General features: G+C 36.2%; 1 protein-coding gene across 9 annotated transcripts in view; it reads right to left on the bottom strand.

The window, feature by feature from the left end:
* Nucleotides 1-4,371: 4,371 nt before the first annotated feature.
* LOC140155187 (uncharacterized) overlaps nt 4,372-11,324 on the bottom strand; it is a 156,363-nt gene continuing 149,410 nt past the window's right edge. For 8 of the 9 annotated variants that reach the window (XM_072177925.1, XM_072177924.1, XM_072177927.1 and 5 more), the window contains 2 exons: nt 8,926-9,252; nt 4,372-7,657 (listed from right to left, as the gene is read on the bottom strand). In XM_072177925.1, coding sequence (XP_072034026.1) covers nt 7,302-7,657; nt 8,926-9,252 — 683 coding nt within the window. In that variant the 3' untranslated portion in view covers nt 4,372-7,301. The remainder of the gene's footprint in view (nt 7,658-8,925; nt 9,253-11,324) is intronic. The other variant, XM_072177932.1, reaches the window with a different exon arrangement.

The following is an 11,324-nucleotide window of genomic DNA, read 5'->3' as shown; positions in this document are numbered from 1 at the left end:
TACTTGTTTTATATCATAATTGCAAATTGGACTTTTAAAAATCTCAAGAAATGCAAAGATATTGTAATTTAACAAAGGGCTATTATAGTTTCTTCAATTGAATGGGTCTGTATTACAACTACGGGATATTAGCTATAACTAGCTTTTAAGAATAACTTGGGTTTACAATTACATCTCTGAAACAATGAAAACAGTTTCTTCTGTATGATTTAATTACACTTCTGAAACCATACAAAGAGTAGAAATGAAAATCACTGTCCAATCCTGGTCAATGCTAATAGCAATTTATATCATCAAAGAAATCAAATCAAATCAACCCATATCCAGTTTTTTAAAATCTTTTTGTATCATTTCTATTTTCCTTTTTATCATTCTGCTTTCTCCTCAACACAAACAAACAAGGCAACTGCCAAAATATAGTTACGGTCCTGATCAATGACGCCATTACAACTTGCCTTTTATAACATCACTAATTGGGCAATTCCAGTTGAAATCTATTATATAATTCATCCCCTATGAAAGAACATAATTTGAAATCTACACTCCCTGTGTGGGAGATTAAGGGCATGTCTTCCATGGAATAGCTCATTGCATGCCATCCCATTCACTCTGCCAAACAATGTTCACATATATCTTATCACAAATTGCTCTCATTATAAAGAAGCATTTTCCACAGGTATGCAACACTATACCACATATCACATTGACATTATACATGGCTATTATTACAATGTTACATCCTTTCAGTATAGGCCTAATTGAGCTTTGAACACTGCATGTTAGCTGCAAAGTTCACACCTGGGATAGTTTGGCTCCATGTTTGGGAGAGATTTAATGAGGAAGGAGTTTACAGGCTGTAATTACAGATATACACGTAGTCTGCTGCTAAATTATATTGAGCAGATAATGAGTTCAGCTTCTGAATCAGCTCTATCTTGGCCACATCTTATCTGAACTAAAATCAGTAAAAATCTCTCAATTCCCCTTTTTTGGAACTTTTAAAAGATTTGATACCATAAAATCAGCATTTTACCCAAAATCATGGCATTTATCAGATGCTATTTATAAAATATCAAAGCAAGTTAAAATAGAGGGCACACTCTTTAATGACTTTATTCAGCAAGTGGCACAGGATGTGGTTTTTAGGTCATCAAATACAGATTGCTGACATCAGCCTCTGAATCAGATTGGCCCACTTAGTTGGTGACATGATGCAGGATTGGTAACTGCCTATCTTAGGGTAATTGACCATCGCTAGTTAAACAATAAGGTTACAAATCGTCTTTTGAGGAGTCCAGGCACGGGATATTAATCAACCTTAAAACCTTGCCTCTTATTACAATCAGGAAATTTCAGTGGAGTTCTTGGTAGCATTGATTTGGTATAATAGATAACAGAGGCAATTCACTTGGCCTACTCTTCATACAACAATTTAATAATTATAGTCTTATAAACACATCACAGAATACACAGTACACTTGTTTATGTACATATTATGTTGTTTCCTACTTTGTTTTTATGAGTAACAAGGAATACACTGTATAACCAGGAAAGAGGGGTTTGTTTGTATGTATTGTATACAATAAATCAAATTAAGTACTATCTTCTGCTAGTCACTATACATTGACTCATGAGGTGGTGGGTAGGTACACAATAACAACAACGCTGTGAAACCAATCTCAGATGGTACAATTATGTGGTCTTTTATGGTGGTGATGGATGAGTGAATTTTCCAAAAGATTGCAATTTCTTACTCTCCTCCATCCCGTTTTTTACTTGTCCACAGATAGTAACTAGTCTCAATCAGGTGTACAGGAAGAGAGAAACTTAGCCCTGTGCATGTTAAGTGTCAGAGCAATTCGAAAAGAGAAGGAGGACCATCCCCGGTTCCGATATCTGCAATGAATCCTAGGTTCTGGGATAGTGCATAGGTAAACTGTGCATGTAAAGCCTATTGACTTTGAGGTAAGCACGTGTATAGGAAGGAAGGAGAGAAGGCAGATGCCACACTAGGTAAATGGCTGACATTCCGTAACAATAAAGGTATACATATTGAAATGATCAAAGTGATATCATTGCCATTTGCACAATGGCATATTGATTTGATCAATTTTTCTTATCAAGAAACTCATCTTCCAAACAATATTGGACCATCTGATATTTGTTTCACTTATCTAGAGGTTTTAACATAAATAGGTTAATAAGCTGTGGGGCATGTCAAAAAAGCAGTGATAATAGTCAAGAATAATACAATAATCGTAATAGATATAGAAATACCGTGACTGAAAGAGCACCGTTCAAACGTGTGGATAATCAATCAGTCGTATTGAAAAAAGGAAGCCCCATGTTGGCCATGTTGAATACAAGACAAAAAATAAAAATTACACATATTCTGCTAAATACTACGGTAGGTGTAAAGGCTGATTACCTTGATATGGATCCATTCTATCAAATTGTGTCCATTATAAATGATCTTGTTTCAGTCTATCTATTTCATGACAAATTCATACGAAAATAGATCCATATCTCAAGACAGCCTCATACTACTATCTCACATAGCCTCATCTCCCTGTAAGTCAATGCTTCATAGACAAACTTTGTCACGGGGTATGAGGCCATAGAGATGTTAGTCTAAAAGGATTCTCACGGAGGAGAATTTGGCACCAATGTCATCACCTACATTACTAACTAAGCTAACTGTAATTATACTAACTAATGTTAGAATCAGTATAAAGTATTCATCAATGATCAATAAAAAAGGAAGGTTAAGTCTAAATGAGACAGGCCACTTCATTGATACAATCATAAACAATGGAGAACAATGAGTCTATTATAAAAATAAATAAAAAATATTCACAAGATTATGATCAAACATCACAAAAATTTCAGATAACTTCACACAAAAATTGGAAGTTTATCCAAACATGTACGTTTTAATATGTTGTCAACGAATATTTCAGATTCGTCCAATAGCGTGCAGTATTTTTACACATATTTTGTGAGCTTTAGATATAATTTTGAAGCAACATCATGCATACTGAATTGAATCACATACAAGGAGAGATTCTCATGCACAAGGAATCTGTTCCACTGCTCTGTATCATCACTTCACAAATAAGGAACTTAGCCTGCACTATTGTGTTCAACATCAATCCAATGCAGACACAGCTTAACATCGCTCTCATACAGAACAGTGAACTTTCTCCCCTGTGGATGAGAACATTCCAAGTATGTGAATGTCAAACTAGGGGGCAGCCAGCGGTGGCAAATAGTACAGCAGTAATTTTGGTCAGACAGAACTCTACTTTAAACTACTTGGTATTGACTCGTTCAATACCCACATTGACACTATATAATAATAGTTTTTGGCTATATTCCACAATCAAGTATATTTAATTTACGCCTATACATTCATCACTGTATATAATGTTTACGACTCTAAACTCTATTATATTGATATTATTTTGTCTTAGTTTATCTAGACACCGAGCATACATGTATCTTCTGGGGAGGGGGGTAACGGTACCATTTTTGTACATTTGCATCTTGTATCAAAAGTTATCAACACACTGTCTATGTACTTTTAAAAACAAACACAATAACACTTTTGATAACCTTACGTTTTGAATCTGCATATTCCCATAGAGATTGTTGCCATAGAAACAAGACAGAATATCATATCTACGATGCTATGATCTTACGACAAAATACTGAACTTTGCTGTGTCTTGGACATAGTGGTAACTATGTTGATGATCAGATATAATAAAGTAACTTTCTTTCTTGGCAATCTCATGATACTTAATTGATTTTTTAAAACATTTTATTATACATTAACCTGAGAAATAAGACATGTAAATTAGTGGTGGTAGAAATTCATTAAGTAAAAATGCCATTTAGTAAAAAAAAAAAGAAGTAATAACAGATCTTTGGTCACTTAGGTACAATTGAAAGATGTTATTAAGAGCTTATAAATCTGACTATATTTAAAAGGCTGAGCTAAGGGGTGGGGATTCTGCGATGTAATGTTTAAAAAAAAAAAAAAAGAGAATAGGAATTGATCCCAGAAATTGCAACATTTTACCCAATATCTTGCTTATTTACATAAGCTGTTTATGTCCTGTGCATGGTGAATTATGTTACCCCTTTTTCTAAAACCTTGATTTTTTTCCTGGTCAAGCTTTCTTTAAAATTAGCAATTGACCTTTCCGGTAAATCCCATAAGCCTTTGCGAGTACACCTGAGATGCCGTCATTTGACGTCAGTACGCGTCAGGCCGATGCACACATCGTTTAGCGCTTAACATTGTTACTGCGCATTGCAAAGGCGATGTGACGTCAAATGAGCGACATCTCAGGTGTACTCAAAAGGCCTATGGGATTAACCGAAAAGGTCAATTCTGTTTGAAATGAGACCCACCTAAAATGCTTTGCAACTCAAATAAAATACTGACTTGTGCTCCCTAAAAAATAAAAATACAACATGATTCCATGATGCTATAAGATCTAACACTAAGTGACAACTTCTCGTTGAGTTTCATACCACATTCATAATAAATACATATAAATCAAATTTGATGCATATACAATACCATTGCAATTGTAAAAAAAAGTCTGCAGTTAAGAAATAGCACGCCTTTAATTAGGTTTAGAGAATTTTTCTCTGTTAAACCATTGTCCAACTAATTACTTTTAACCCCATGAGAACTACCTACCGATTGGCCAAAAAGGAGTTTTCATTATCAATTGGACCAATCAGCAACATTGTTAGAATAATTTCACCACACAAAAATTTGGGGTGACTTATTTGCAAAGCTCCATTCTGATTGGTGATTAAAGTGAAGATATCATGTAATTGACCAATCAGAGGCCACATTAGATCGGCAGGTAGTACTCGGGGGTTTAATAAATCAATACTGCATAAGTATATATTTCTATCATTTTATGGTTATTATGTGATTCCATGTCTTTACCTCTAGTAATGAATTACCATGATAAGACAAACATTGAACAAACTGTACATACATATTAGAGTCTGGTTTAGATTTCTCTGAATCCAGCACTGGGACACAATAGACATGTTTATATTAATTACATCATTGATACAGCTTTTCAACAAGTTAATTGCTTATGAATAATTCTTCAAATGGCACATTGGGTTGTTCCAGTTGAAATCCATACACCTCCTATAGAAGACATGACCTTACACCGGGCTTCAGAGAAGAACGGCAGTCCCTTGCTCAGATTGACGCGAACGCCCTGTTAATGAGCGCCATACGCGCGGCCTTGTGTTCTCTTCAAGGGCGCCAATCTGCGACAACCAACGATTTGACGTGTCGTTCTTCTCTGACAAAAACTATAATCTTACACACAGGGAGTGTGAATTTCAAATGGGTTTACCCGAATGGGTGACTACATTTGATTCTACACCCTCTCTCTGTAAGGCAGATTAAGGTCATGTATTCAATAGATGTGTATGGATTTCAACTGGAATATCCCATTTTAGGTTCATTTCGTTGTCTGATTTTTTTTTTAAAACTTGGCTGTTGTTATACCAACCCAAGACTCTATCTGAGCTTAGCTAACAGGCCAGTTATGTAGTCAACAAGTCACAGCCCATGGCCAACAAGATCTTCACTTTGGAAGTCCAGACTTGAGGTCACAACTAAGAGGACCTGCAAACACCAAGTCTCAAGATAGTCACACAATGAGCCACAACAGCCTCCTTACCAATGACATAGTTCAATAACCTCTATAGCTTAAATGCTGACCTTACGTCACCGAGTATGAGTTTTTGTACCCAACACATTCATAGGTCACACTGTTTGTGTACAAGCATATTGAGGTCAACGAACAGTGCCCTTACAGATGAGAATGTTTGAGATCATAGTGTGACTTAAACCAAGACTCTACAACTACATCACATAAAGCCTGTGCTTTCTCAGCTAGTTAAGATATTGGTATTTTGAGTGTTAAATTTTCACAATGAATCTACATGAAAAACCAATCATAATCAATCTTGTTCCAAGCAAAGCATCACTATATTACATCACTTTAGGTTGCCTACATAATGCTGGTTGATTCAGAGAAATACATTTTCTGTACAGTAGTTATAGTTCTGTAATCCTTGTGTGACCTATATGTATTCATTTATAGGCAGTCATTTGCGTAGATAATCTCTCTTTAATTCAATCTCTGTCATTTCACAAAGTTTACAATTTGTATACTATTTTTGTCTTTGGATAACAGACATATATCACATGATATTACTCTACACTTTAATACACAACGACTGACTCAGTCAACAGCAGATATATAGTTAATTTTTTTGTCTAATACTTACAACATTGCAGCGTCATGCTCGGATTATATTCAGCTGCTCTAGGTCAAAGGTCGATCTTACTTTAGAACCTGGCAACATCTTTGCACAAAGACGCACCATTTTTGTCATAAATTCCTACCACTTTTTTATATAATAAAGAAACATTTACACCATTTTACTTTACAAGTTTACAACTAGGGTAGGCATAGCACATGGATGGAGTATACAGTAATATACTGTACAGTTTTCTTATGTTTCATGAAAGCAGGGGAGGAGAGAAACTGAACAACCACAACAAACATACATCTACCATCTGCACATTATTTCAATCATGCAACATCTATGTTAATTATTCAGGGGTATATAATGGCATAGTCCAGGTTCTTTTTTGTCCATTTCTTCCACAGGGTTTACGATATGTTACAACATATGTCTACATCAATTTGGGTTCCACATTTCAGTTTGAAATTGTTTCGTTCACGATTTTGGCAAGCTTTGTATGTAAATACTGCTCGTAGGCAATATTCATTGATGTGGTCTATCTTAAACTGAACCAGTTTTACAAATTACTTTTACATCTCCATAGAGTTCAAATTTAATAATGCATATTTGTGCATGTATTGGAAATGCATTTTTGTCATTTTGTTGATATCCGGTTCAAATTGCACATTTTCAGTAAAAGTGAAAGAATGATGTCAATATTGACAAACTGTTTACAATACATTGAACAAGGAAATCAGATTTTCTATCTACAGTCCTGACGTTTTTCGATCAATCATGTAAGGTCATGCAAATTCCATGTTCCAAATTGTTTTTGAAAAATATAATCAATAATGACAAAAACCATGCATCAATTGTTGGCGCTTGTTGCAGTTCCACTTGATCTGACTGGTAGATTCATACTAGAAACACCACCGATACCAACGAACAACAAACATGCAATAATATTACTCTGTTCAGGAAAATAGACTTTTAATCAACTTAGCCTTCAGTTGTATGAAGATATTCAGGTTGACTTTCTGCACCTGCTGCGATGGCAAATCCTCCTTCGATATTAATAGGTATACCCTGCCCCGACACCGATGTCATGGTGGGCGCTCTTATCAAATGTTCGCCGTCGCGTGTGTAGTACACGTGTCGTACCTCTTGTCGTTTTACCTTCATGAGCTGCTTGTACTCGCCAATTTTTAACTTCTTACCGTCTATTATACATGTGCGTTTTGGGCGTGGCTTGTACTTGTAGTCTGGGTATTTCTCTAGGTGAGCTTTGCTGAGACGTGCCTGTTCTTCATAGTATGGTTGCTTCTCTCCGTTAGACATGGTCTTCCATTTGGAACCTATATAAAAAGACAATTGATTTACCAATGACTTCGTTGTTCTGTTTCAAGACTCTTCCTTTTAATGTGTAATAAACAGACAAGGGTTTAATTATTTCTTTTAAAATGTCATGAAATAAAAATGTTCTTACAATCTAGGACATAATATGTTTTTCATTTGCCGCAGCAGCAATAATTTGGTCTGCACAACATTGCACTTCAACACAAATCAAATTTTGATGCAGTGTCATTTTTTAGAATGCAAAGTGCAACAAAATGCTACTCTGTAAGACAAACGCACCACAATATACATGACACTTTCAAAGTTCTATCCTAACAGAGGGCTGTGATACCTCAAATCAAATGTTTGCCAGGTGGTTAAGGAATGCTGTGGAGAAGACCTGTTTGTCAAGTCTGACATGATGATAAGTTAACAGAACATCAAGCCAAGTGTTAAAGGCTTTTGTAGCAATGTTATACTATGAGTAAGAGTGTGTAGTCTTCTGAAAGGGGTTAGAAGGTTCAGGTACAATGTTTACTTGGGAAGTTCACCACCTGAATATAGAAATGAATTGGCCACAACATTCTTTTAATCTGTCTCGTCTCAAGTTGAAAGTTACACCATGTTGGATTTCGCAGTGGCAAATTTGAATTGTGTGCGCTAACCTAATTTTGCGGGGCATATACACACGTGTAGAAGAGTGATTTATCCGTACTTTGGCGATGCAACCACGTAAACGCACCAATTTGAATTTGCCACTGCACAATCCAACATGGCATTACTCTCAACTTGAGACGAGACACACGAGAGTTCAGTGAATGCAGTGCTGATGTTCATGTAATTCAAATCACAACCCCACTTTCATGTTTATGCAGTGTATACAACCTTCTCTGATCAACAGTACAGTTGTGTAATTACCAATTCAGTTCCAGGAATTCCCAGAATCTTTGGCAAAGAAATCAGGACTATGTCATCATCAATAAACATAATGTCTCTGTGTACATTGAACTACTCAGGCATGTGTATTGATGATGATATAGTTTTGGTTTAATTTTCAAGACTAGGGATATACCAAAATGGTCAGGAATCTAGCTCCAACTTGAATTTTGCTTATGTGTGCATACATCCACTATTGAAGACATGACCTTAATCTTTCACACAGGGACTGTGAACTACCTGAATGGATGTCTCCATTTGAAATCTACACACCCTGTTTAGGAGATTAAGTTCATGTCTTGCATATAGAAGGTGCATGGATTTCAACTGGAATTACTCAATGAACACTCACCAAGTATCTTGCTGATATTTGAGTTGTGCATATCTGGATGTCTAGCAAGGATCTTCCTCCTCTCTTCCTTCGCCCACACCATAAAAGCATTCATCGGCCTCTTGATGTGCGGTCTGCTGGCTTCTGCCTTGCGTGAGTCCCGGTACATCCTGGCGATGGTAGCTTCATTTGAATTCGGAGAAGTAGAAGGAGATGGTGATGAGGAAGTAGGCGTGGTCATGGAAGTAGCTATGGACACAGGAAACAAGTGTTGATACGAGGCCAGCTGTGCAGCGGCATTGTGGTCTACTGGCAGTAGGTTAAGTGCGGCGACCAGGTTGGATTGCTCTGAAGCAGCAAGCATATAGCAAAAATTGGCTAAGTATATAATAGGAATGGATGGTTTGGTTTGGGGGGTATGAGATGATTTAGAGCTTGTTAATAACCATAGCTGTATTGTGTAGTTGACTCAAATTACTTGGTTCCCAAATCTTCACTCTCTAATTGTCATAGAACCAGCATCTAAACTTCTCATGATGCGTGAACACGTATGGTTTAGATACTGGTATTATGAATTATAGGTGCAGGCAAATGGTTCAATCGAATGTCTCCTAAAGTAAATCATCGACCATCTCTCCCCCCCCTCTCTCTTTTACTCTCTTTTGTCAGATCGTTTTTGTCAGACCTGGTGTGGTTAATAATGCCATGTCTTTTGGAAGCAAAATTTTACAAAATGATGCGCAAATATTGCCAAGATACATGGTTTCAGAGTCAACTAACACAATCATCAGCATGGCAGGGGATATGTTTACATAAAATACAAACATTTTAATGTTAATATTTACACAAGAACATTATTAATGCAACCATGTTAGTAGTACCAGGAAAGTTGACAACTTTCCTGGTAGTACGCATCTAATAGCATCTAGTGTTTCATTCAAGTGCTAAATTGAATAGTATAATGGTGCTATTATAGCATTGTTAGTATATAAGTTAATGTATTTTTCTTTTCAGCAAGCAAAACTTGTATTAAACACATAATCGGTACATATGAGCATGTAATGTTAGCTGGAATGTGCAGTATTGTTAGAAACACACAATAACCCTTCAGCCCAATGAAATCATGCATTTTTCTTCACAACTCCTTTCCAAATTGCCCACCCTCCCAAAGACAATTATTTTGGGCACTATATCAACCATTAAAGACTACATAGTTTAACTTTATTTCTCCGTCATTAAAGACTACAGTATGGAACCACCAAATATCCCCTGGTAGAAATGCAGAACTGCTGTCAATAACTTTCTGTACTTAAGATCTTAAATTTAGACAATAATATGATCAATTCTTAAATTTCTACATCAAATAATATGAATTTTCAATAATCTTTTCAAATTTGCAAGCAAATGTCATTCAAGTGAGTACAAACATCCCTAGTATTGGGCTATTCCATTTCAAATCCTCACCCCCCTGTGGAAGATTTTGGACATATCTTCCACAGGGGGAGTATGGATTTTAAATAGAATAGACAGTTGGGTAACTTCCATTTGAAATACTCACTCCAGTTGTGGAAGATACAGGTAAAGGCATAATACAGGGGGGGGGGTATAGGTTTCAAAATGATTAACCCTGACTAATTACATTTGAAAAACATACTTCCCCTGTGGAAGATATTTCCAAAATCTTCTACAGAGGTAGTGTGGGTTTTAAATGGAATAGCCCAATTTAGGACAGTTTTCTTGAAGTAGGTCATAAAATTGAGTCAAGAATTCATGCCAATAACGGCAAAGCTAGATATATCTATATCAAGCGCAGCTTTGGAGATCCTTCCACAGCTTCCAGGAACATTTATGTACTTGACATAATCAAGATTTCCGTATTTGCCTCGGTATAACACGCAACATTCCCTTTTATCACCGCACTTGGCATTTTCACAAATTAGTCCAAAATGTGTTACTTCTTTTCTCTCTGTAATCCTTCTTTTCTCCGTGTTACACTACCAGAAAAAGGAACTCTATCATTGAGGAAGGGAAGGAAACCAACAGGGTCTTAGGCATGCAAAAATAAATGAGCTTAATCAATATGGTAAGCTTATCGACAAAAAGGGAACATTTTTTATATCAGCGAGCGGAATACCCTGACAAAGTGACAAGTGAACATGAGCATACAACTGGAAGTATAGTGCGTTCCATATAACTGGAAGTATAGTGTGTTCCATATAACATTGCAGATTCATTTTCCAGTGCCTGGATCCTATAATTCATTTACCTTTCAGAAATTGATTCACTATGTACAATTACATGGCTTCAATTACCACTATTGTCACTTGGAAAATAGGTTCCTTATTCTAGGCTAAAAGCGTCCATTAAGGGGAGGAAGAGATGGATCAGTAACTTCTTTCTGGAGGAAACAATGTTGATTT

Source organism: Amphiura filiformis, chromosome 6 (assembly GCF_039555335.1).
Source record: "Amphiura filiformis chromosome 6, Afil_fr2py, whole genome shotgun sequence".
In the NCBI taxonomy this organism is placed as follows: Eukaryota; Metazoa; Echinodermata; class Ophiuroidea; order Amphilepidida; family Amphiuridae; genus Amphiura; species Amphiura filiformis.
The sequence above is the reverse complement of the archived record's forward strand: the minus strand, read 5'-3'. Positions and strand labels throughout refer to the sequence as shown.